The 27689-nt window shown below is 38.3% G+C and overlaps 1 protein-coding gene and 1 pseudogene across 8 annotated transcripts; both read left to right on the top strand.

Annotated features, from left to right (window-relative positions):
- The first annotated feature begins 422 nt into the window (after positions 1–422).
- LOC101475722 (gamma-interferon-inducible lysosomal thiol reductase pseudogene) lies at positions 423–1918 on the top strand (annotated as a pseudogene).
- A 4601-nt stretch (positions 1919–6519) lies between these two features.
- Positions 6520–24209, top strand: scarb1 (scavenger receptor class B, member 1). 8 transcript variants are annotated; one of them, XM_023154179.3, is made up of 14 exons: positions 6520–6709; positions 9891–10051; positions 12049–12190; positions 12285–12488; positions 12631–12726; positions 12830–12945; positions 13059–13225; positions 14454–14572; positions 17957–18030; positions 18194–18245; positions 18384–18530; positions 20083–20133; positions 20809–20878; positions 23324–24209. In XM_023154179.3, the coding sequence occupies exons 1-14, from the start codon at positions 6590–6592 to the stop codon at positions 23326–23328; spliced, it is 1524 nt and encodes a 507-aa protein (XP_023009947.3). In that variant the 5' UTR covers positions 6520–6589; the 3' UTR covers positions 23329–24209. The 8 variants fall into 8 exon arrangements, with proteins under 8 accessions (XP_023009947.3, XP_076742958.1, XP_076742957.1 ...); XM_004569400.4 differs by lacking the exon at positions 6520–6709 and adding an exon at positions 8439–8764; XM_004569402.6 differs by lacking the exon at positions 6520–6709 and adding an exon at positions 8440–8764 and having other exon boundaries at positions 20789–20878.
- Positions 24210–27689: the final 3480 nt, after the last annotated feature.

Genomic DNA, 27689 nt, shown 5'->3' with positions numbered 1-27689 from the left:
CAAAGCATCCAAATCATCCAGATCCACAAATAGAGGATGCGTTAAAGCGCCAGTGTAAAGCTGGGGCATGTGGGCTTCCACTTGTGTTACCTATACGAAAACAGAACTTTTAGTTTCAAAGGAAAAGCAGAGATTTGAAAATCTATAAACTCTCTACAATACTGAATACATGCTAACAAATGATTATGGGCATATGGCTTAAAAAAGGTACTGGGTAATGGTGTGGTAGTTTATCTGCTGGGGAAACCATAGACCAAGGGTTCCCAACTCCAGTCCTCAAGAGCTAATTTCCTGCAGCTTTTAGATGCAGCATTACTCCAACACAGCTGGATCAAATGGTTAAATTGCCTCTTCAGCATGTCATCAAGGTTGGGGTTAGAGAGATGAAGGAGCAACCTCGGGGAATTAGGTGGATGGTGAAATTCAGGTGACCTAACAGTGAAAGCAGATACCATTTAGAGATAGAAGTGAGAAAGAGAAACGTGGATTCCTTTGCAGATGCCAACATGAAGCGCTCGGGAATCCTGGCTGTGCTTTTGCTCGTCTGTACTGAACGGAGCGGTTTCGGGATGTGTCATCCCAAACCGGCCTGTCGCTACCCTCCCTCCCAGTGGTGTAGGTCCCTGGAAATAGCGATAGAATGCAGGGTGGAGAAACAGTGTATGGAGGTTAATGCTACCAGGTCAAACCAGGCTGTCCCTGGAGTATCTGTCACACTGTACTATGAGAGTCTGTGTCCAGACTGCAGAGAATTTATCACTCAGCAGCTTTTCCCCACCTGGACAATGCTGCAGGACATCATGGCTGTCACACTGGTGCCCTATGGGAATGCTAAGGAGCTTCGCTCAGCAAACTCTCCCTTCACCTGTCAGCACGGAGAGTCTGAATGCAGAGGAAACATGATCGAGGCCTGCATCCTCAATTTAACCGAACACTCTCTTGCATTTCACATCATCTACTGCATGGAGTCATCTGCAGATGTTCTGAGCGCTGCGCAGTCTTGTCTCCGGCTCTATGCTCCCTCTGTGCCCTGGTCCAGAGTTGACTCGTGTGTCAAAGGAGATCTGGGATACCAGCTGATGCGTGCCAACGCTCTTATGACCAGAGCCCTGAACCCTGCACACACACATGTGCCCTGGATAACCTTCAATGGGGAATACACAGAAGAGAATGAAGACAAAGCAATGTTGTCCCTTTTCCAACTGGTTTGTCATCTCTACAAGGGGGTGAAACCTCCAGCCTGCACTGGAGCTCCCGTCCGGCTTGACAGAAGCTTCTGCTGAACATGAAAAATAAAGTTATATGTCAGTCCTACAGGCAAACAGCCAAATGTGACACGTTAAATTAGCCATACTAATGATTAGTTTGTTTCAGTGTTGTCGTTAATACTATGAAAATGTAAGCATATAGAGTATTATAACTTTCTTGTTTAACAGAGCAGATAACTAAGTTGTCTCTTAATTCAAATATATTTTATAATAACAAATGCAGCCAAACACAGGATAAAAATTTCCATATAATTAATTGGCATTTTCCACTTAAAACACCCTGAACTCCCAAGACTCTTTTGGCTTAAAATGCGAAACAAAAATATATTTAATTTCTCTGACAAAAACATTGGAGTGGCAGGTGGATACATACTTGTGAAGTATACTTGATTTTTAGGCTCCAGAACATAAAATCAGACATCCTATGTTACAGTACTTTGTATCGACAGACACATCTGAAGAATAAATATCTCTATAGAAGTTTGCACGACACAGAGGCTGAAAGAACAAGACTGCATGGACGTGGGTGGAGGCGGTGTCAGTGCAACACGGTCTCTGTGTAGAAGCGGGAACGCTCCCGCTCACCGACACAGATGGCGCTGTATGGCACTGACGTGTTCCTGCAAAGATCCCCGGTGCTGAGTTTAACCTGCTGTAACTCCTCAGACTGTTCAGTGCTGAGCAAATTACACCTGCTGTCAGAAAACTGTTGCTGTATATCTACTTAAAGTATCACACAGGATAAAAATATGAGCTTTTAATTTGTTCATTTTTGTGTTACAATAAGAGAAAATAATGACTAACTGGAAACACATTATTTGTGTGCCAAAAAGAAGAAGAAAAAACAAAAAGAGAAAGAGAAATGACTCTATGTCCAAATAGATGCCACTGCAACAGAGATGAATGGGATGAAATATCTGTGAAATATCAAAAACTGTGGGTATCAAAAACTGAGCAATATGAGGAAAAATAAAACATTATAATGACAGATATTAGCCATAATGGTTACGTCAGCAATACACACAAATCACATTGCAAACACATGATGTTTTAGGGAAGCTCAAAGCATCTTTTTCGAAACTTCCTTCTATTAAAAGACACCATCAGCATTTGGGATGGAAGGCATGTGAGGAAACGCTTAGTTTAGTAAGTTTAGTGAGGAATGAGGCAAGAATACAATTCCTGCCTGTGAAATGTTAAATGAGGACAACAGATTTCACAGCGTAGTCAGATGAGGAGCTGTCGTGGTCTGTGGCTATCTGGCCTTTTCCCCCTTCATTATGTATGAAGACATCATGTGTCTCCTCAGGAAGAGAGAACGTCTTTATCATCCAAATTTACCAAATCCATAAAAAAATGGATGACCAGCATTGAATGTCACAACTAAAATGTTTCATATCCTGACATTGCAGTGCGATCTGCCTTTTTAAAGTTAGTGTGAGCTGTGTGGAACACACATGTATTTACAGTACAATTAATGTGAAAAAAAGTGAAATACATTTTTAAAACGGCACAGTTTTTCATAGTACATCTCAAGCCATTCATACTCCGTGTTGTAAATGATGGTGCAGTGGTAAAAATATTATTGTGTTTTAGATAAAATAAAGGTGAGATTCAGTTATTTTTGAGTGCGGTCAAATGTCAAATATGGGGTCAGGGAGACACACTTTAATCCTTCAGGGCCTTTTAGGCAGTCAACAGTTGTACGACTGCCTCAGAGTGTCGGCAGTCATACATATATTGTTTCCAACTAAATCTAGTTGTTTGTCTTTAAGAAAATGAAGTGAGAGTTGCGCCTGTTCATCAACAAATAACACAGCACTTTCACATCAGACAACAAATACAATGTTAAAGAGACTCAATTAAAAGAAATACATAAATTCAAGTACAGGTGCTTCATTAACTGACAATGTTTCATGAATGTAAACAAATTTATTTACACTTGAGGTGTATATTATTATTATTATTATTATTATTATTAGTAGTAGTAGTAGTAGTAGTAGTAGTAGTAGTAGTAGTAGTAGTATATTATAATATTGTTATAATTGTTGCAGCCACATGACATTACTGGTCTTGTTCAAAGAGCCTTGTGTTGATGCCTGCATGTAACCTGTCTTTCTGTCTGTATCAAGAAGTTGTCGAAATTATTTTGTTGAAATGAAATATATTTTGGAAAAAGAATATCTGATTCTAAAGTGAGGCAACTTTAATTATAATGGCAAGCAAAAACTAAAAGAGCTTTTTCTTATCCTTTTTATTTTAACTAGGTCTTCCAAACTGGAAATGTACTCTCAGAAGTGGCCTTGTATCTTTTAAACTGTATGTCAGCAGAAAAATAACCGGATAGTTGGTTTTGAACAATAGCTGTAATCTCAGAAACACTGCCCAATCCTGTTTCCTCCTCTTAAAGAACATTTCCACATACAAGTACTGCCTATTCAGAAGTGACCTTAAAAGACACATCCTCAATAATATAAGAATTAATTGTTTAAGTGACTTCTTAATATAAAAAGCCCTTAAACAATAACAATAAGACAATAACTTCTATCCTGTTTTTCATGTGTATCTGTGACGTTTCATTTCAGTATTTGAGCACCATCTTTTGTAATACCTCTTCAATGGGTTTTGCATCCTGTTCAAATGTCTTCCTCAATCTTTAATCACTTCCATTTCCCTTTCCCATACCAATTGTTTTATTTATTTATTTATTTATTTATAAGTTCCTGATAGCCCTGTGACAGACTGACAACCTGTCCAGGGTGTATCCTGCCTACCGCCCTATGGTGGCTGGGATAGGTTCCAGCCACCCTGCGACCCTGAGTTGGATAAAGAAAATGGAATGATGGAAGTTCCCGATGTTTTCCACAAGATATCTGGTGAAACAACCCTGAACTATCAATTTGTTAAGTGTGAGGTCTTTAGTCATTTCCTCGTCCAAATTCTTAATTTTTCCAGAAGCACACTAAGAGTTACACCTTGAAGAGTTACACCTTTGTTGTAGTTTGCTGCTATAAAATTCTTTTACTTCCAATATAAAATTATCATTCTGGCTATTTTATTGTAATAAAACTACAACACTTCCATAATAAAGTTAAACGTTAACACTTACATTTGCTAGCTGGTTGACACGTAAATTAGTGTCCCCCATCAGAGTCAGAAAGGAAGATAAAACAGATTATACCTAATAATGAGACTGACAAGCCTGTGATAACATAAGCAGTATCAGTTTCACAGTCTGACTGCTCTTCATGTCCATTCTCAAAGCACCAGCATGGCAAGAGCAATAAAAGTCAACTTGAGCTTGACAAATGGACTTCAGGAACCAAAAACCGATGACCATGTATCTTTTACATACAGTGCATCCGGAAAGTATTCACAGCGCTTCATTTGTTCCACATTTTGTCATATTACAGCGTTATTCCAAAATGGATTAAATTAATTGTAACCTTAAAATATTAGACACAGTACGCCATAGGGACAACGTGAAAATGTTTGCTTAAAAACTCATTTAATAAATATGTTTATTTAATAAACAAACCAAAAAAGTATTCTAAAAAGTACATAAGTATTCACAGCCTTTTCCATGATACTAAGAATTAAGCTCAGGTGCATCCTGATTCCACTAATCACCTAGCGTAAAATGTTACGCTTTGGGAGTGAGAACGTGTTGAATCATCTGTCCGATGTTTCTACAACTTGATTGGAGTCCATCTCTGGTAATTTCAGTTGACTTGACATCATTTGGAAAGGCATAAACTGGTCCATCAGATGACAGTGCATGTCAAAGGACTAACCAAGCCATGAAGCCCAAAGAATTGCCTGTAGATGTCCAGGACAGGTTTGTATTAAGGCACAGATCTGGGGAAGGGTACAGAAAAAATTCTGCAGCATTGAGGGTCCCAATGAGCACATCGTTTTACGTTATCCATCAATGGATGATGTAGCTCCTCAGTAAAAGCACTTTGAGGTGAGTGTTATTGTGATTTGGTGCTATGTAAGTAAAATTTAATTGAACTGAAATACAAGGTACACGACAGCCTGCCTGGAGTTTGCCTAAAGGAACCTGAAAGGCTCTTAGACATAAGAAACAAAATTCTCTGGTCTGATGAACCAAACATTGAACTCTTTGACCTGAATACCAAACGTCATGCCTGAAGGAAACCAAGCACAGCAGCATTATGCCTTGGGAATGTTTTTCAGCAGCAGGAACGATGAGGGGAAAGATGAATGCAGCAATGCATAGCATTATGCTTGATACAACTTGCTCCAGAGCGCTTGGACTAAGGCAAAGGGTTATATTCCAACAGGACAATGATCCCACATAGCCAAGATAACAAAGGAGTGGCTTTGGGACCACTCTGTGAATGTCCTTGAGTGGCCAAGCCAGATGCTAGACTTGAACCTGATTTAACATATCAGGAGAAATCTGAAAACCAGTGCCCTCCATCCAACTTGATGGAGCTTGCTTGACAAGTGCTACAAAAAAGAATGTGAGAAACTGCCCAAAAATAGGTGTGCCAAACTTGAAGCATCATACTCAAAAAATACTTGTTGCTGTAATTGCTGCCAAAGGTGCTAGCAATGAGCCTAGGCTTTGAATACTTATGTACATGTTAGGGGTGGCTGTAGCTGGTCAATCCCTGGTTGCTCCAGTCTAATATCCTTGGGCAACATACTAACCCCAAATTGCTCTCCTATGTGTTCATCAGCGTATGAATGTGTGTGTGAATGTTAGATAGAAAGAACTTATGTAGAAAACACACAGAAAAAAGAGTATTGTATGTGTAAGTATGTATGAGGCAAGTTGCACTTTGAGTGCTCAGATGTCATAGTAAAGTAGTATATGGGAACCAGTCCATTTAACATGTTATATATTCTTTTCTTTTTAATAAAATTGCAAGAATTACAAACTTCAACTTTTTTCATTTGTCACTAGGGTAGAGTATTTTTTGCAGAATTGTGAGGTGAAATGGATTTAAACTATTTTGGAACAAGGCTGCAACATGGAAAAATGTGGAATGTGAAGTGCTGTCAATACTTTTGGGATGCACGGTATTTTTTGCATTTTTTTTCCATATATTTTTTGTAGTTCTCTTAAAGTAGTGAAGATGTGCATATACAAGGAGGGGTGGGGTCTGCGGAGAATAAACTCAAGCTGTTCACTCAACTGCTATTTCCTTTGAATACATCACTACCAGTGGCTCGGCTTTAAAACACGACACACTCATTCAGCCTGTTGGCTTGCAGACTCAGAGGCAAGAGGAGCAAAACAGTGTCTTCTTTTATTATCAGACACCACTGATCATTGCTAAGAAGCAACCATGGCCATCAATAAATCCAAAGTAGCTGCTGGATTTATAGTGGCAGGCGGTCTGACTTTGATTTTTGGGGCAATTTCTGTAATTGTGGGACCAACAGTAATAAGCAACCAAGTTGTGAAGGTAAGTATTATCGTTATGTGAATACTTCAGAGTTTTATAATCAGGGTGCTCTGTTTATTTCCTGTTCCATTTTAATTTCTTTGTCTTTTTTCTTTTGCTTAAGCGAATATAAATTCTTGTTTTTCTTTATTTTGCATAAAGGCAAAGCTTCATCACAAAAGTTAGTTAGACTCATTCAGGTTGACATTTGCAGGTATAGCAACCATCTTATTGTATATGGAGTGTTTAAATAGCTTATCTATTATCTACAAAGAGCACTTGTCTTTGACTACATATTTATTGTGTCAGGTATTTGCATATGTAGTCTGTTTACTCCTATTAACATTTTATTTAACAAAAAAATAAAATACCAATGTTTCACCAATGATGAACCAATGATTCCAAGCATGAAGGTTGCAGACATCATGGCACTGACTTCTGATCTGTTAGCTGAATGTTCACATGTCCAGACTACAGTTATCTATTTTAGATACACATATGTGCAGGTATATGTGTATGTATATGTATACATATGTATATTTAGTGTGTACATGTGTGTGTGTCTGTGTGCGTATACATGTCTATACTTATAGATACTTATAGATGTCTATTACTTACATAGCAGTAGAAGAGTTAAATTTCTTGCATATTTCCAGAACCCTCTATCCATAATCACATACTGTGTATGCTACCGTTGTATATAGTGTATCATCCTCCTTATTTTGTATTTGTTTGTATTTTATTTGTATTTTTGTATTTTTCTCCTGCTATTTGTACCTGAGCTGAGGTAGCGCACAAATTTCCCCGCCGTGGGATCAATAAAGTCTTATCTTATCTTATCTTATCTTATCTTATCTTATCTTATCTTATCTTATCTTATCTTATCTTATCTAGATGCAATGATATTTCCAGTAAAACCTCTGAAAACGAAACAAAGGAGGCTCTTAAGTGTTCTTAAAAACTGCTTCAAACACGTTCTTATATCTGGACCCATGCACTGCTTTATCTAAATGAGGCAGAAATCTTTTTGGCAGGAGATTGAACCTCATGTGAGCTTTTATAGACCATCCAGTCATCCATTCTCTTCCGCTTATCCAACTCAGGTCAGGGTCGGGCCTGTCCCAGCTTCCATAGGGCGAGAAGCAGAGTACACTCTGCACAGGTTGCCAGCCTAACACATAAAAACAGCATCTGGTATTCCCGTGCGGTATCCCATCCATGTGCTGTCCAGGCCCGACGCTGCTTAATATTCAGGATAAGCCATAAGCCATAGCACCCTGTTGCCTCACAGCAGGAAGGTCCTGAGTTTGGTTAATAAAAAAAATCCCCAAATGCAATACTTGATCTGAATATTAAACTTTTAAAATTAAAGTAGAATTATAGATGAAAGGTGGCAAAAATATTTTTCCTTGAAGAATATCAAATAAATCAGAATAAAAGTATGTAACCACAGACTGTCTTTGAAATTGGACTTGAATGGTACAATAATATGGTTACTTCCGGCGCCCCTCTTGTGTGGCAGCCTGTTACAGGAGCTCTGCTCATTTCTGAGCCCTTTCCTATTTTCCTCCTTTAATACTAAAGTAAATTTAAGAATACACTATGCCTACAGCATACCAAAAGCTCTTGCCACTTGGGAGATATCTTGAAAGATCGGGCAATTACTTAAGCTTTTACTTATGGCCCGATATAGAGAGCGGGAACTCCATTTCCCAGAATCCTCGGTAGGCGTGTCAAACAGCGCAAATACAGCGACAATAAAAGCAGGTCAGAACATCATCGATTAGAGAGATGAGCGACCCGCAGAGATCTCAGAGGAATGTACGTTTAATTATAAGTTTTGTTTCATGCCGAGACTCTGGTGGAGTCATTAAGCTGACTCCGTTTATCTTTACCGACAAAAAGTGCGGACACGGACAAAACAAAGCTACGAAGACTCACTGACAGCCTGTCAATATGGCAATTAAACGACCTAAAGTTGCTATTGGATTCATAGTGGCAGGTGTGCTGATGGTGCTTTTCGGCACAATTATGTGTTTTGTGGTGCCATTAGTCATCGACGACCAAATAGTAAAGGTAAGAAACGTCCTGACACGGATAGTTAGCATGTTTTACACATGTGCTTGTATGTGCTGAGTCAAGCAAGATTCACCTTTAATCGTACCCGAGGACTTAAGTACTTCAAAGAGCCTCCAGAGTTAACCAGTAAATGATAACAGGCGCGTGCAGATAAGCTAATCAGTAAATGCATGTAGTCAGATTAAGTAACAATGCTAATAGCTCCGGAAAAACTTTCTGAGGCTTTTAAAGAGTCAAGCATGTCCAATGTTAGTAAAATGATTTGATTAACTAACTAAACTATTATTGGTAATGTCATTTATTTCCATATTAAAAATCACAACAGGCGGAGGTTTTTCAACTTTCCTTTCACTCAATATATCCCAGTAAAACGATACAAGTAATATTATTATTATTTAAATAATATGCAGAACAGGAAAAAATACGTGCAAAAGTATTGCCTACTTCCTTAGTTTGCTTTATTTCTGTTGTCAGTTCGCAGTGCTGCTTTTTCCCGTTAGCAGCGAACTCTTTAAGTTGTAGTTGGTTCCCTTTTGAGTTGAACTTTGTAGTTAGGGCACATGCAGACACGCTGTCATCCTACCCTGTTTGAGCTAAATATGAGGCTACAAAACATAAACATGGTGAGAAATATAGCATTTCTACATACCAGGTGTTTGAACTGTACTGCACTATCAAAGACTGGATGTATTTAATAATTTTATTTTCATTTTTCACATAGAAAAATCCAGAAAGCATAGTTACATAGTGTTTTTACTTTCTAACTAATCACTCAATGTGCTCAATTTAGTAATTGCATAAGGAGCACCACAAAGAAGTATTCTTAAAAGGAATAGATTCATATCATATTTGTAGGAACATTTGTGACTATAACAAAAACCTAAATGTAAATAATAGATTAAAATTAGAATGAAATATAATGTTGTGTAACTTTTAAGATGATGAACCACAATCTCAGGATTTGGGACCTTTTAGGTAAATAAAATAAGAAAAAAGCAATTTAAAGGTGTCCCCTTGAATTTAGTTTTTTTTTTTCTCTATTAGTTTGTGAAAATGTATAAAAACCTTAATGACGAAAATGCTCATTCTTTTGCTTTTGTTTTTTTCCTCTCTTTCACATCAGCACACAGTAATTGATCCAAAGAATGATCTCACATACACCATGTGGAAAGACATCCCTGTGCCGTTCTTTATGTCAGTCTACTTCTTCAATGTCCTCAATCCTGCTGAGATACTGAAAGGAGAAAAGCCGATGGTGGAACAGAGAGGACCTTATGTTTACAGGTACACAATTTAACTCTTGAGGACTTGTGCTCAACCTTAACTATCAGTTAAAAACTTTAAATTGTTGGATACTTAAACTTCAATAAAGTTTGCTCCAGTAAAACTCCAAATGGACTTATTTTTTTGTAATAAAGTTAGATTCATAAAATTAATAATTTTATTAATAAATTAGAAATTTTATTAATGGTATAATACTCTGTATGTCCCAGAAAGCTCCTGTTTATAAAAAATGTAAAAGAATTAAAGATCCATTTTACTGGAAGGAACTTCATTGGTAAACTGGAGCTAAGTAAATGGCCTGTATTTATATAGCGCTTTTCTAGTCCGTAAGGACCCCAAAGCGCTTTACACATCCAGTCATCCACCCATTCACACACACATTCACACACTGGTGATGGCAAGCTACATTGTAGCCACAGCCACCCTGGGGCGCACTGACAGAGGCGAGGCTGCCGAACACTGGCACCACCGGGCCCTCTGACCACCACCAGTAGGCAATGGGTGAAGTGTCTTGCCCAAGGACACAACGACCGAGGCTGTCTAAGCCGGGGCTCGAACCGGCAACCTTCCAATTACAAGGCGAACTTCCAACTCTTGAGCCACGATCGCCCTTGACTATGATCATGATAGCATAGTGTACGGTGGCTAGATGACGCTGGGTCGAAGGTTGTTGTACAGGTTATTATGAAACTAGACTCAGTCAGTGCTCCAGCTGTTCATGTTTTGTGCATTGTTTCTGGATTTTAAATCTTTCTAGCTATTTTACTAATTCATGATATTGTTAATTTTGTGCATTAAGTAGACCTTGAGTGTTTTTAAAGACACCAGCAAAAGAAATGTATTATTAATGTCATTAATAGTGACTGCTTAACTGCTTTCTACAGACTTATTACTGTTCTAGGAGTTCACATCCTTTGCTACAATTTAAAAAAAAAATAAAATAAAAAAATAAAAAAAAATTTTTTGTTTTAGATTGCAACAGGATCTCTTTTACAACTTCATCTTAAATAATCAATTTTTGCTCCTTTTTGCCCTTTAAGAAACTGGTTGACGAATTGGTGGTTCGATATTAATTGCAACTATTGCCACCTACAGATCTCGTTGAATGCCATTTATCAGTATAACAGATAACATTAAACTTAAGCCTAACCCAATTTAACCAAAACTTAATTTTTTTTTCTTCTAAACCTAGAACGTAGAAGTGAAAACTAATTTTAGAAGTAGAAGTGTAAACAATTTTAAACAAGTGTTATAAGCGTGAGCTACAATTTATATCCGTCCAAAAGGTGTTTAAGAATTAATTTTTTTTTAAAATATATGGCTAAACTTGTTTTTTTTTACATATTGTAATTGGACTGAAACATGCTCACTGTCATAAGTTTTGGTCATGTCCACAAGAGCATGTGTTCACCTTTTGGGATTTGAAAGGGAGGGGGGGGGGAGAGGAAGCATTCTGGAAGGATGTGATTCTTATTTAAAGGAGAGAGGTTGCAAATGGTAGACCACTTCAGACTTTTCTATTGAAAACAACTATCAGGACATTCCAGAAATAAATTAAAATGATTTGGCTGCAACAACCTGAGACACCAGAAGAGCTTTTTATTTTTTATGGTTTGTTTTCTTTTTTGTGTCTGATGTTTTAAGGTCTGTCAATTTTTGACTTTCTCGTAAGGATAACTGAATCCATTAAACCAGGGGTCCCCAATCTCAGTCCACGAGGGCCGGTGTCCCTGCAGGTTTTAGATTTCACCCTGGGTCAACACACCTGAATCACATGATTAGTTCATTACCAGGCCTCTGGAGAACTTCAAGACATGTTGAGAAGGTAATTTATCCATTTAAATCAGCTGTGATGGATCAAGGAGACATCTAAAACCTGCAGGGACACCGGCCCTCGTGGACTGAGATTGGGGACCCCTGCATTAAACCCTTAAGATGTGTGTACAGAGGTGGACTTGAAGCACAGGTTTTGAGTGGACATATTACCTTTCTTCCAGAAAGCAGTGTCAGAAGGAAAACATTACATTCCATCCCAACGGTACAGTGTCCTACAGGGAATACAGACAGTACCACTTCGAGCCCTCCATGTCTGCTGGGAACGAGTCTGATGTTGTCACAATTCCAAACATGTTGGTGTTGGTAAGACATTGTTGCCACCTCCTCACTTCTTGATTGGTTCAATAATTTCCTCAGTTTTCTGCTTTTTCACAGCCTGTGGCTTCTGTAATTTTAGGGTGCATCAGTGATGATGGAAAACTTGCCCTATGTACTGCGCCTCATGATGAGTGCAACCTTTAAAACTTTTAAAGAAGGTCCCTTCCTGACCAAGCCTGTAGGGGAGCTTATGTGGGGTTATGACAGTGGACTAGTGGATTTTCTAAATCAATACCTGCCAGGAATGATTCCCACATCAGGAAAATTTGGCCTCTTTTCAGAAGTAAGTATTAGAAATGCTTCGTTATCCTCTCTATCTGATTACTATGAGCATAATAGGTTCAGTTTAAGGAACAGATTTGTCTCTTGCATGAAATTTCTTTGAGCAGGTAAAGAAAGATGTCTGCCTTTTATGCTTTCTTTAGTTCAACAACTCCAACACTGGCCTGTTCACAGTCTTTACTGGAAAAGATGACATTAGAAAAGTCCACAGAGTCGACTCTTGGAATGGTCTGACTGAGGTATGATGCCAGCAGATTGTGTTTTGTTGCTGTTTTTGTTTTCCTTCCCCTCACACCATTTTATTTTTCACACTGTAACTGGCCTCTTTCTCTTTGGTGATAGCTGCCATACTGGAGGACTGCTCAGTCTAACATGATCAATGGAACAGCTGGGCAGATGTGGCCTCCTTTCATGACGAAACAGAGCACTTTGCCTTTCTACAGCCCTGACGCGTGCAGGTAAAATGCTTTGCAGAATTGTACTTTTTTTTTAATTTTTTAAATTTATTTTTTTTTCCCTCAGTTCTGCCTCTCCCATTATTCCTTCATATATTTACCCATTGTTTTTCCAGGTCTATGGAGCTGGTTTATCAGCGTCCTGGAGAGATGAACGGGATCCCTCTATATCGATATGTTGCACCCAAGACCCTTTTTGCCAATGGGACGGATTATGCTCCCAATGAAGGCTTCTGCCCCTGTAGACAGTCTGGACTCCTCAATGTTAGCAGTTGCCGCCACAGTGAGTAATGATGATCAGTGTAGGCGAAATAAATATTCAGTCCATCACAGCATTCCCAGAGGTTATTAGAAAGACCTACCACTACCCATTTCTTTATATTTTGAAAAAAATAAATAAAATGTGTACAATAGTTTTTGAAGTCTGGGGTGTTGAAATCCCAAATTTAGATTCATCATTCCATGAAACCTGTTGCCACTGATTTTCAGACAGCTCATGGTCCAGATGTATTTCTTAGGTCCCATGTAAGGTCTTTGCTGGATTTTCCTCCCCTATTTCATGGGGGCATGACTTTCAGATAATGATTGTCTGCTGTAGAGTTTTTGTTTTGTTTTTTTTTTTTTAATTTATTTATTTTTTTTAAACCCTGATATTTTTTTTTTTCTTATTTTGTCCTCTGCCTGTCCAGTTTCCTTTATAGGAACTCACTACACTCAAGTTAGTATGCCAAGGCTTATTAACTTTTCAGTTAATACCACTTTGTGAATCACCTTGATGGCACAAAACTATGCACTGATAAAAATGCTAGACCTTTTGGAGTTTTTCATAGATTCATCTAAAGAAATTTCTGGAACAATTTATGTTATTTTATTTTTTTTCACAGGCTCTTGGTAATAAAATTCTTAAAGATAGAATTTTAAAAAGAACGCAAAAATTTATTTATTTTTTGTCCACGAAAATAAAAACTGCCAGTTTTGAAACCCGAGGCAACAAGGGAAATGGCTACCAAAAACAACGCTGTGGTCCCGGAATCTGATCTAGCAGCAGGTGTATATAGTTGCCTTCACATCCACCTTCGTTGTAGCCTTTATGTCACATACTCATTATATCGCAGGACACTCAGCTGCGTTGCTATTATGATGGCCACGCACATTCGGTGGTACTCGATTGTAGTTGAAAATAGTCGATAAGAACAGGTACTAATGGAAAAGGGGCTAAAGCTAATCGTTCTGCTGTGCTTCAAAACAGTGTTACAACCATGTGAGCCGGCTTTTTCCGGTGGTTCTCAACAATTGGAGCAATTTCAAGCATTTTCATGCAAGGTTAGGCATTGCATGAAAATGCCTAACCTTTCCACAGGTGTGAAAACATCCTTAACTAAACCAATGCGATCTTAGAGACATGGCAGGGATTGCCAACAAGCCATGAGTTGTGAGTGTACTTGATAGATTTTTTTTTTTTTTCCTCAATGGGCCAGTTTATTAATGTTGCCATTCTTTGAACATTTTAGACTCTCCAGTCTTCATCTCTCATCCTCACTTCTTTAATGCTGATCCTGTGCTGCTGGACTACGTGCAGGGTCTTAATCCCAGTGAGGAGAAGCACGGCCTCTTCATAGACATTCACCCAGTGAGTATACAGCACACACACCACAGTGTGTACAGTTGGTCATCATAATTTTGATTCAAAGCTCATAGGTTAGCAATGTTTTCTATTGATGCAGTAGTTATTTGTGGGCTTTTTTTTTGTTTCTCTTTGTTCTGTTTTTTAAACGCATCTCTTCCCATTGCTTATTAGAAATGGTATATATACTTAATTTATGCTTTCATGTTACTGTGAAGACTCCAACTTAAGCTGCAACTCCTTTTAAATTTGATTTTATTTTGGAACAGACCCACTTGCAAGACTCGCAAGTGAAAGTGCATTTGTGATCAATGAAAAGTGTGTAACATTTTGTAACTGGCTTATATTTAAAATGAATGTCATTAGTCTGCAATATTGTTGTAAGGATATTAGAAGTCAGCCCCATTGTCCTTGAAACCTGCTGTGATCATGAGTGTAGCTGGACTCTTGCATATCATAGACCTTCTGTTATTTGTCAAGTTTTATGGCACAGAGAGAAGCATGTAGGGTGCATTTTGACCTATAAGAGGCCATCCTGATGGCAAATTTGTGGAAGAATTTAGTTAAAGGTTGTATCGTACCATTATCACTTACATCCAACTGTTTTTGTTCTTTTCTACAATACAAGACCAAGTCTGTCACCTTCTCAGTCTTCCTCAAACACTTAAAGTTAGATTCCTTATCACATTGCAATCATTCAGTCATCACTAATGCAAAATAGCAGTGATAAAGCGGTAAGCTAAGGGGATGAGGTTTAAAGTTAATGTTTATTTTTCTGGATGGTAAAGCTATAGGAAAATTGATATGTAGTTTTATTACTGTACAGTCACGCAGTAACCTGTGTGCTACAGTACAGAAAAAGCCAATGACTGATAAGACTAAAAAGATATTCCCATGTGTCATTCCTTATGCAACTCTGCCTGTGTAAAAATCACATGCAGCGTTTTTAGTGATAGCTGTGGTTGTGATAAGGTAATTGGAAATTTGATTATTTCTCCATGTTATCTATTGCTTCAATAAAAGAAAAATCTCAGTTGATACAGAAATGATTTTTGCTTCATAGATTAAACCTTACAACATTGTTCAGTCAATTCCATCAAGCCCACGTTGATATCAAGTTAATGATAAAGGGACATCAGTCGGCATGGGGTTCCATTAAGTATAGTGTTTAGTTTTTTTTTTTTTTTTTTTGTTGTGACTAAGAGTGTAAGTTTTGAAAACAAGAAACGGTACTTTCTTCATCTAAAGATGAATTTATATAAGAACAAAGACATTTATAGGCCATCTTCTGGGCTAAGACTGCGGTTTACTGGTAAAGTAGATCGGGAAAGGCAATACTGCACCTGTGAAGAGTCACTCTTTACTTAAGGCCCCATGTTATTTAAGAGCAAAGATAGTGATTTGATAAACATACAAAAAGTTATTTATTAAAATATCTTAATGAAAAAACAATTAACAGTATATTGACAGGCAAAGAAGTCTGCAAGAGCTTGAAGTCTGCATTTTCACTGCTGAGTGATTCTCATGATTTGCGAGGTTTTGCTCAATTTGATGGATTCATTAGATAATTTGCATTTGTCACCATTTGCTGATGCTGATTACATTTTAATCAAAGACATAATTGAACTCTTTCTTATTAGAAAATATTGTTTTTATAATTTTGTAAGAAAATGACTTAATAAAACTAACTCTAAAGCATGTTTTCACTTTAAAAAAGTATGTTTTTCTTTTTTATTACTGATGAGAGATTTTTGCAAATCAGATTTGTATTTCATTCATTATGAAAAGATGTACACATTTTTACATTTGAAGTCATTTCCGCATTAAGTTATTATAATCAACTTTTAAAAATTGCATTGCCTTTAACCTTTATTGCTAATGTTAAATGTTGAGTTTGCTAAAACACTACCACTGGTCCTAATACAGTCTTTTTTTCTATAACGGTCATTAAGATAAGGTAATTGGAAATTGGGCTATTCCTGTATAACTGCTGTTGTTTGTCAGTTAAAGGGTTATTAAAAACGTTCTATGATGCCAATAAAAAGTCAGTATTGATAGTGAAAGAGTTTTTACTGTCCGGATAAAAGCTCACAAGATGTTCAGTGGATTTCAGCAGGGCAACATTCACACTTAAGTTAATAATTAAGAAACATCAGATGGCTTGGGATTTTTATGGCTCTATCATACGATAGAGCCAAGTATCCTGACTCTTGAACATGGCACTGAGGACACTGGTTTTATCTCTTAGTTTTCTTCTCTTTCTCTCAGTGCCAGAAATTTGAATCTTTTTGGTACATTTAGTTTGTGCTGACATGAAATATCAAGGAAATGATAGGGAACGTGTGTGTGTGTGTGTGTGTGTGTGTGTGTGTGTGTGTGTGTGTGGGGGGTATTTTTACCAAAGTAATGTTACATGAGACACATGACTTGACACTATAACTTGAACATTATAATAAAATGTATGGCACTCATTTCTGTCATACATGTATATTATGCACATTTTTCTTTTAGATCTTCTGTTCTGTTTTGGCTCTGCCAACAGCTGCATTCCTATTGTCTATCCTCAGCTGTCGTCTTTCTCCTGCCTTCAGCCCATATTAACTTTTTATCAGAGCCACATGTCTGGAAGTGAACTTTGTAGTTTGTTTTATGGACACATTGAGCTAAAATCTCTTGGAAAAAAATGTCAATAAAAGATGAGAGAATTGTGTACAGCAGTAGATTAAAATATTTTAAAAGTTTAGCTAACTCACAAAATGTAATAGAAAAGCTGGACCATATTTATTTATTTATTTTGCTTTTCAAAGCTGATTCGCTACAAATCACTGCAATCTGTCAGCTGTGCTGTTGAGCTAATTGTATTACACTTCTTTTAGTGAGGAGACTTTTTTCAGTGTGTATAGAACTATGGATTTTTTTTTTTTTAAAGTGTAGCAGACATGTTTTCTCCTTTCAAGCACGTCTTTTCATGTAGAGTAAAGCAAGTCTGTGCCCAGGCTACATGTAATTTCCTGTGGGTTCAAAAAGTAAATGGTTGCTTTCAGCTTCAGGTTACTATGCAAAATGTCCTGTACTGGAAATGGCTTGTAGGCTCACCCACATTGAGTTCGGCAAAGCTTTTAAAGTTAAAATCACTTGAGGCCATTTTGTAGAGATAAAAAATAAATAATATGAAGCTAAAAGTGAACAGCAGTTATGTGCATCCTCCCTCAGATGAACCAGTCAAACAGAACATTTCCTCCTTGAGTTTATTGTTAAAATTATGTGACCATATCTTTAATTGCTACCTGGAGATTTGCATGTTCCAGCACATTTATGGTGTTTGAGGTATAATTCCCTCCTTTTTTATTCCCAGTGTGAGATCTGTATATTTTTGTTGTCTTTTTGCAGCAAACGGGTGTCCCTCTGAATGTGTCCATCCGCCTGCAGCTCAACCTCTACATGAAAAAAGTCTCAGGAATTACGTAAAGAACTATTCCCTTAACTACTATCACGCCAGAGACATTGTCATGTATTGTTTTATATGTTGTGATCATTAAATATGAAAGGGTCTTGGATATTTCCTGCCTTTCTTACCATTTGCTATGTAACCTTGGAGTGTAAAGTTGAATGTCCTTGTCCTTCTAGTGAAACTGGAAAGATTTCTGATGTGGTGATGCCTATGATCTGGTTTGAGGAGGTGAGTTATTAATGATATAGATGATGTAGTGTCTTTACATCTATTCTTCTGCAATTTTTTTGCACAAACAGATTAAAATTCTACAGAATGGTTCTGTGTGGATTAAAATCTTGTAAGTGTTTTATTTATCCTCTTCAGAACGGATATATTGATGGCCCAATCGTCAATACGTTCCGTACAAACTTGGTTGTTCTACCTACTGTTTTGGAATACCTACAGTACATCCTCATAGGGCTTGGTCTGGCAACCATCATCATCGCTGCTGTAGTGTATCGCAAAGTGAAGGTAAAGCTGCCACACAGGATTCAGGCCAGCATGTTATCTTGTTTAACTGCACGTTGCATTTTGGTTTTTTTTTTTTTTTTCTTCCCTACACCAATGAAAGAAAAGGAGTAGGGAAGCATGCCCTGAAGCTGCTCTCATTGAGTTTCAGGATTAAAATTTGTAAATTAGTCAATAAGTAAATAAACAGAGAAAAAGGTAAATTGGTAGTAATTAATAAAGTATCTCGATCAGTTGCACTCACTTCTGCTCCTTTCCTTGCATTCATGTGACAGAATCATTAACTTGGTATCTAACCCCCCCTCCCCCGCGCGCCCCGACTGACTCGACATCGGGTCATGTTACTGTGGTAACCTCCATCACATTATTAGTATTACGGTCTGTTGATCTTCAAACTAATGCCATGCAAAATATCCGCTATGGCTTAATTAGGTGTGGCACAGTAAACGGTAGTGCTTGTCAGTAAGTAAGTAATTTTTTTTTATTTTTTTTATATATAGCACATTTCTAGATAAAAGATCACAAAGTGCTTCACAAGGTATAAAGCAAACAGTCAAAAGTTTAAAAAAAAAATGCAATTTTAAAAAGATGTGTTTTTAGCTGTTTTTTTAAAAGTAATCACTGAGTCTGCAGATCTTAAGTTCTGAGGAAGAGAATTCCACAGTCTGGCGGCCACAGTAGCAAAAGCTCTATCACCCTTGGTTTTCAGTCTTGTATACTGCATAACAAGTAGGCCCTGATCACAAGACCTCAGGGACCTACTAGGGGCCATAGGGCTGTAAAAGTTCAATGATGTACGCTGGTGCTTGTTCTTGAAGAGCCTTAAATGTCAGAACCAGAATCTTAAAATGGACTCTGAATTCAACGGGGAGCCAGTGCAGCTGTATAAGCAATGGTGTTACATGAGAGTATTTCGATGTTTTTGTCAGAAGCCTTGCTGCAGCATTTTGGACAGTCTGCAGACGCTCCAGGGAGTTTTTGTTTAGACATGTAAACAGTGAATTACAGTAGTCCAATCGTGATGAAAGCATAAGGAAAAAAGTCTTGTTGAGTCATCATGTTATATTGTCTTGTTTTTTGTTTTTTTTTAATAACAAAAGCAAAAACAAGTAGTTTTTGGATTTGATCGCACATGAAAAGGTAGGTATTGTATTGCCAGATATAAAGCTGCAGCCATTTATACTAAGCTAACATTTATTTTTTGCTTGCCAATTAAATGTAGACATGGCAGTGTTATCTTACTATTCAACTGTCAGTATAAATTATCATTAATGGCAAGCCCCCCCCCAATTTCTTCATATATTGTATGTAAGTATTTATTTCTTATTTTACATTTAACAGTTTAGATAATTGTTTTCCCATTTTGTTAAGGTATGAAAATTGTCACTAGGCTTATGAGAGTCAAGAAGGTAGTAGCAACACTGGCCCCAAAACTTTTGTTTGAGCCAAAGTGTACTTACTGAGAAGTTAAGTGAGTAGTGGCAGCTGTTAATATCAAACTTAATTTTTTATGTTGTTGTTGTTGTTAATTAATTAATTTTTATTTATTTTGCAGCGGTCTAACTTAAATGTTTCACTGAGCTCCACATTTATCAAGAATGTTGGGGTGTGTAAAACCTTTCACTCATTCAAACCTAAATTGTTTTGCCAGATCAAATGATTATTTGATTTAAACTGTAGTAACTGAATTCATTTTTTGGAGTTTTTAAAGACTGATTAGAGTGGAGGGGAAAATATGTGTGGTTTATATCCTGAAATTGGAGAGATTTCCTGCTTTCAGGTTTTTGTTATTAGCATGAAAGTACACACTGAATATAATGGTGTTAACAATCCAAATTTCTTGAAACATTATTGGTTTGAGGTTCTCTGATACGAATACTATGGTTTTGATTTTACAACCTACTTTTTTTTTTACTTGGATCTTGAAAAAAATCTTTGCATTTGATAGTTTTTATTAAATTATTATTATTTATAATTCAATGCTACATAAAATTAGAATGATAATCTTCCATGTAAACAAGCTGACAGTGTCCATTTTCATAAGTATCATTTTAAAAAGACTAACGTAACCAACTGCATGTCCCTTTGATTAATTGCATGGAAATCAAATTATCACCTCAAATGACTCCCTGCATGAATCCTTACACTATCTCTCTACACAATCTCTAGCAGTCTAATATGAAAAACCCAAATGACTATCAAAATCCCGTTAGCAACCTTCTCTGTTTAAATTTTCGGATTGGCTGATTTTTTTTTTTAAGGCAATTTGGTCATCTTTTAGGCAGCCGAGAAAGAGCCAGTAAAAGGCTCACATGGCCTTGAAACAAAGAAGAAAAGTATCAGTACTTCAGGTGGGTGCACACATGCAGGTGAACACATGTACCCTATAAGAGTATTGTTCATTTATGTTCAGAGTTTTTTAAAACCTAGAACACCTTGGCAATAAAAGCACATTTTCTACCTAGACTGAAAAGTTAACTCAAACTATTGTTTTCGACTGATAGAGTATTTAGCCGTCCAGTTCAACCATGACAATATGGATGAACAACCACCTTTTTGGGCTTTTACTGCATTCTGATCAGTAAAATACTTCCTGGGTCTAGTTTAAGGAATGATTGTTTGTTTTTAAACCAGGTTTGCTATCAATTTAACCATTTTGTCTCTTACTAACTACAGATGTAAAGAAACCTGTGTGTGTCTTTGTACTTGTTTTTTTGGAAGAGGGAACACACATCCTCCTCACAGAGCTTTAGTAAGTAACGGGTCAGAGGAGAGAGGTGTGAGGGCTGCAGGTAGTCTTTTTGTGCAGGTATGAGCAGATGGGAGGTGTGAATGGTTGTCTTTGAAATTTGCAGTAGACGGTGTTAAGGTCATCAGGAAGCTGGGGATGGTAAATGGACATATTCTTAGGCTACGTCCACACTAGCCCGGATAGATTTGAAAACGGCGTTTTCGTCTGAAAATGCTCCTCGTCCACACTAGCGTTTCAGTCGTTTTCACAGAGTTGTGCGTCCACATTGAAACGGCCGAAAACGCTTACATCCCAGTCCTGCGCAAAAGTGAGTGAGATTTAAAGGATTGGGGGGAAAAAAAAGCTATCTGGAGCATGTACAAACTGATATTAATCTTTTTTAGGGCTGTCAAAAGTGAGAGCAATCAAAACAACTGCTGTATAATGCCCTCCGCTATGTTTAATTGGTCACATGACTAAAATGCGTCATCCTTTTAGAAAGTCTGCATTTTCGAGCGTCCACACTGTGACGGGATAGCTCCATTTTGAAATGTATGCGTTTTCAAGAGTTTCTAAAACGCTGCGTTTTTTCCTTGAGGAAAACGTCGTCTCAGTGTGGACGGAAGCCAAAACTGAGAGAAAACTATGCGTTTTCAAACGAAAATGCATTAGTGTGGACGTAGCCTTATGTAGCACTTTTCTACTCTCCAGGAGTATTCAAAGTGCTCTATACACACCCATTCACACAAGCACTGTTATCTATACTTTCAGTGCTTTCTAACTGTCATTCATGGATGCATTGGAGAGCAAGTCGGGGTTAGTATCTTGCCCAAAGATATTTGGCATGCAAACTGGGGGAGCCAGGGGTCGAACCAACCTTCCAACCAGCAGCTGACCTGCTCTACCTCCTACAGACAGCTGCAGCCACAGGGGTGGCTGTAGCGGTCTGTCCCAAACTGGGGGCACAGATTTTTCTTAAGCAGAAAACGTATTGGAAGCAACTTGTGGTAAACAGAGATCGTAGAAAGTGCATGATGTTCAATGACTTAAAGCGACTACAGGTGAAATTTATGCTGGAGAAACTACCAATAAGAGCAAAGGATACTACTGATTGACATATGACCTGCTTGTAAATTCATTAAAGGGTCAGATAGGCAGCTTGACCCTGGAAACTCTGCAAGCTACCAGGTGGCAGATTCAAAGTAATCTGTAATTAGTGAATCTAGTGTGTGCAGGGATATGGAGTTCCTACCAGTGTTTGTTCAGGTACATGGCACAATGTTATGGAGCATAAAGGTACTTATTGGCATTTTTGATGTGTTTTATGTCTTCATTTGTTTTATTATAGTGTTACAGTGACTTTAATGAAAGTGAAAGGAATAAAAATCAAGTATTTATATTATGTTTTTCCCAACATTACTTATTTGAATCTTTTCCTGGAATTTTTGATTAGGAAAATGCAAAATGTGACCACACTTAGTTTCATTAACACTGTTTTATTTCCCAGTACTAGTACTATTATATTGATGTTTGACCTTATCCAATTTGCAAAATAATAATCCACATCACTGTAGCTGCAGCTACAGTGATGTGGATTATTATTTTGCATTATATTATAGAATATATTTCTTGTTTCCTCAGAATATCTCAGTGTGCTTGTCCCAAGCTAGAGGAGGTGGCAAGGGAGAGGAGAGCTGGATGGATAGATGGCAGTGTGTTTGTCAGATGGGGTTTTAACCCTTTGCAGTTGCAGTGGTTACTCTTTTCATATTACTGCTGCCTTGGACTATCCAGAAGAGTCTAAGCAGTCATTTATTGCCCAGTTATTGGGGCTGAATGTATACAGTGTCTGCTCAAATGCCACTGGATATTATAAAGTCTTTTATATGGAGTTTTTTTTTTTTTTTTTTTTTTTTTTTTTTTTTTTTTTTTTTTCTTCATCCAACCAATTGACGAAATTGTTGATAAATCAAACTTCTAACCTTTTCAGGTTGGCCATGACTAGACCACAGGGTGATTTTATTATTCAACTAATAACCTTTTTTTTATTTTGTTCCTAACACAGAGTAATCAACCTGACCACAGCAACCTATCGGATGGAATCAAATGTAGTTCAGCTGAAGAGAGGGACTCTCTGCTACAAGATGACATGAACTGAATGATGCGCAAATAAGCCCATCCAGCTGTTGTTGTGGACTTACCAGCATCCTCAAAGTATAATTTAACTGAAACACTGTCACAAGTGGTTTTGCAATTGTGTGTATTTATATACATATTAAGAAGTAAAGCAATAATGTAATCTTTTCATATAGAATAAGATTTATGGAACTCTATAACTCAGTATGTGTTTATGTTCTGGCTGCATGAGTTGAAACTGTTTTGTCTCTCAAGACAGAATAAGAGAAGATTTGGAAACCACCTTTTTTTTTTTTTTTTTTTTTTTTTTTTCCCTTTAGTTCAAATCTTCCAAAAAACAACAACAAATAGGCTATTCTTTCCAGTTGCCAGTCTAAACCCATTGAGCCTGTTATGATCATCATCACATTTGAAATGGAACAATTTATAATTTCATAATTTTATGCTTCAGCAGTAATTACTGTGGTGATTATTTATATGGTAACTTGAAAGAAATGTTTTGGTGAGTTAAAAAAACAAAACAAAATAGAACCATCCAACATAACGGTCTTACCTTTGCCATGAAAGCATTTATCTGCATTAAGTTTTACATGCACTGAGGATTATAGAGAGATGTTGGAACTACTTGTCGAGGCTCAAGCTGTCAAACGTCTGACCACCTGTGAGTCAAGCAGAGCTGATGCACTCCTGTTTCTGTATCACTGTATTCTGTAAAGCTGTATTTCTTGAAATGTATGAGGATAATGCAGTTTGGTGCAAAGCACCTTCTTAAAAAAAGTTAATAAATTAAAAGAAACATGGCGGTTAAGTATAAATGTGTCCCTGTTGTCATTATGTGGTGTGTTTTTGTTTTTCATATTTGAATTCCAGCTTTTTTTTTTTTTTTTTTCTTTTTAATTTATTTTTTGGATAGGTTATCTACAGTGGGGCAAAAAATTATTTAGTCAGCCACCGATTGTGCAAGTTCCCCCACTTAAAAAGATGACAGAGGTCAGTAATTTGCACCAGAGGTACACTTCAACTGTGAGAGACAGAATGTGGAAAAAAAAAATCCATGAATTCATATGGTAGGATTTTCTTCACAGTAGGTATGGTGTTCTTGGGATGCAACTCAGTATTCTTCTTCCTCCAAACACGACGAGTTTATACCAAAAAGTTCTACTTTGGTTTCATCTGACCACATGACATTCTCCCAATCCTCTGCTGTATCATCCATGTGCTCTCTGGCAAACTTCAGACGGGCCTGGACATGCACTGGCTTCAGCAGCGGAACACGTCTGGCACTGCGGGATTTGATTCCCTGCCGTTGTAGTGTGTTACTGATGGTGACCTTTGTTACTTTGGTCCCAGCTCTCTGCAGGTCATTCACCAGGTCCCCCCGTGTGGTTCTGGGATCTTTGCTCACCGTTCTCATGATCATTTTGACCCCACGGGATGAGATCTTGCGTGGAGCCCCAGATCGAGGGAGATTATCAGTGGTCTTGTATGTCTTCCACTTTCTGATTGCTCCCACAGTTGATTTTTTTTCACACCAAGCTGCTTGCCTATTGTAGATTCACTCTTCCCAGTCTGGTGCAGGTCTACAATACTTTTCCTGGTGTCCTTCGAAAGCTCTTTGGTCTTGGCCTTGGCGGAGTTTGGAGTCTGACTGTTTGAGGCTGTGGACAGGTGTCTTTTATACAGATGATGAGTTCAAACAGGTGCCATTCATACAGGTAACGAGTGGGGGACAGAAAAGCTTCTTACAGAAGACGTTACAGGTCTGTGAGAGCCAGAGATTTTCCTTGTTTGAGGTGACCAAATACTTATTTTCCACCCTAATTTACGAATAAATTCTTTACAAATCCTACCATGTGGATTCATGGATTTTTTCTTCACATTCTGTCTCTCACAGTTGAAGTGTACCTCTGGTGCAAATTACTGACCTCTGTCATCATTTTAAGTGGGGGAACTTGCACAATCGGTGGCTGACTAAATACTTTTTTGCCCCACTGTATGCTACATGTTGCATGCAAATAGAAAACATTGCCTGAAAAACTCTTAATTTGTCTGCTCCGAATCGCTCTGTTGTGACAGACCAGGTACACAAAGACAGAGCAACAGAAACAATAGGCCCAAAGGTCAGTGATAGCAGTTCTCCAAGAAACCAGTAAAGATTTGGGAATCTGGCTTGTAGTGGTGGACAAGTCAGGACTACCAGGTCCCTATACTATGAAGCTCATGCAACACATCCAGGTTATCTTTCTGTTATCTGAATTTATTTCCCCTAACATTGTTGATTGGAATAAACGGTCACATGAAGCTGATTATCAAGTTGGTAAGTTAACCAAGGGTTTTCCTGGCATGTTCCCCAAACAAGGGTGGTGTTGGCAGCATCGGACCAATCTACAAGAAAGATATTTTATGTATCATATGACTCTTCTTCCACAGGAAAGGACTGCTGCTACCTGTACGAGTGTGACTATTTAGACTTGAGTTTGTTTTAGAATTTAGATTTTATTATATTTATCCCCATTTATTGTTGTGATTTATTATTGCCTTTTTACTGCTCTTTTTAAACGTTTTCATTTGTACTGACTATTGCACTGTAGAGGCTGGTGAGAAACAGTATTTCATTTCAGTCTGTCATTTCGTATGGTATTACCCAAACTTCTTGAAGTTGAAGGAAATGGTTTCAGTGACACCTACAACAGAAACATTATCTAGACTGCATGAAAAGAAACACACCTACCTGTTCCTTAAGTTAGGGCAATGAGGGTCCTGGCAGTCCCTGCATCTGTCCTGGTCCCTAGGGTATCTAAGCCTGCACCTGTAGCCACTGACAGAGGGAGGGCAGATAGGGTCCCTATTCTCATGCCATTTCACTGGGAGGGGGTGACCAAGGTCTTTCTAGCTACTTGCATTCTAATATCATAGCTTTTTCCAAGATGAGGATGGCTAGGACCCAGCTTAGCCCCACTCCTGTACCTATTCCAAGGGCAAGGGTGGTTGAGTTCCAGCTCACTTTTGCCTTTTCCTAGAGTGAGGAGGGTTAAGACCCAGCTTAATCCCAAGCCCATACCAACTCCAAAGGTGGGCCAAGTAAGATCTGGCTTAAAGTTACCTGATTCCAGAGTGAGGACAGCTAAGATCCAGTCTTCCTCAGCACCCACATCTATTCAGTGAGGAAGACTAGACCCTAACAACAGCCCTAACTGACAGAGGAAATGGATGGATATTCCCACAGTCCTAACCCAGCCTCTAGAGTCAGCTATGAGCCCAGCAGAGCTCCAGCCTCCCCCAGATCTTCCTGAGTCTTCTCCAGAAGACTACTTCTTCCAGAGAATCCTCCAAAGTGCCCTCCAGCTCCTCCAGTGTCTCCAAAGAACCTCAAGCCAAAGCCTAAACTGGAATCCAAGGGTTCTGAGCCTCTGGCCAAAGCCCTTGTTTTTCTTTCCCTCCTTTCCGGCCCCTTTCACCCTCCTGGATCAATGGGACTGTCCTGCTCCTTGTTTTGTATATCTCTGTCTCAGTGTTTGTTTTCTGTGTTATTTTGATGGTTAGGTTTAGGATTGGAGGTGAGGGAGAACCCAACTATGCTCCACCATCTCTGGCTTTATAACAGTGTGGTGAGGCTTCTGCAGCCAATCAGCACTAAAAATACACAATAACAAGGACTGACATGACGTGGCATGAGATAACTTGGTGTGGGGATGTGGCAACCAAGGCGTGGACCAAGAGGGGGATAATTGAACCAGAGGTGGGGGACTGGAGCGTGGCAGGTAATGTCTAGTGATCACACTGAGGAGAGAGAAGAAGGAAGAAAGGGGTTAGAGTGGCAATGGCTACTGAGTGCAGGAGATGGTGACTATAACTAAACTGACTGCTTACTTGCAGGTGGAGAGAGATGAGCTTTGAGGGGATGTGATATTAGTTCGGGTGAGCTGAATGGTACGAGAGGGCTGACCTCAGTTCCAAAGGTTCTGATAAGTGGTGGTGGCAGGAGGGCAGGCAGGTGAAGCACTGAGAGATTTCCAAGCGAGGCAGTCAATTATCTAGGAGTGCGGGAGGTGGGCTAGAGCCAGAGAAACAAGTCGAGTGAATTTCCAGGGAGCTACAGCACAAGAGAAGAAGGTTAGTAAACTTCATAACGACAAAAGCATAGGTCATAAGAGCCGGATACCAACATTGGATAGTTGACAAACTAGCCGTGAGGGGATGTCAACGTGGTATTTAAGTCTCCCGACCTGATTGTCTCAAAACCAACTCCATTTGTGGAGAACAGGTGAGGGGATGGTGGCCCTGCCCAGGAGCGG

This window comes from Maylandia zebra, linkage group LG7, assembly GCF_041146795.1.
Source record: "Maylandia zebra isolate NMK-2024a linkage group LG7, Mzebra_GT3a, whole genome shotgun sequence".
NCBI lineage: Eukaryota > Metazoa > Chordata > Actinopteri > Cichliformes > Cichlidae > Maylandia > Maylandia zebra.
Note: the sequence above shows the minus strand (reverse complement) of the source record. Positions and strands in the feature narration are given on the sequence as shown.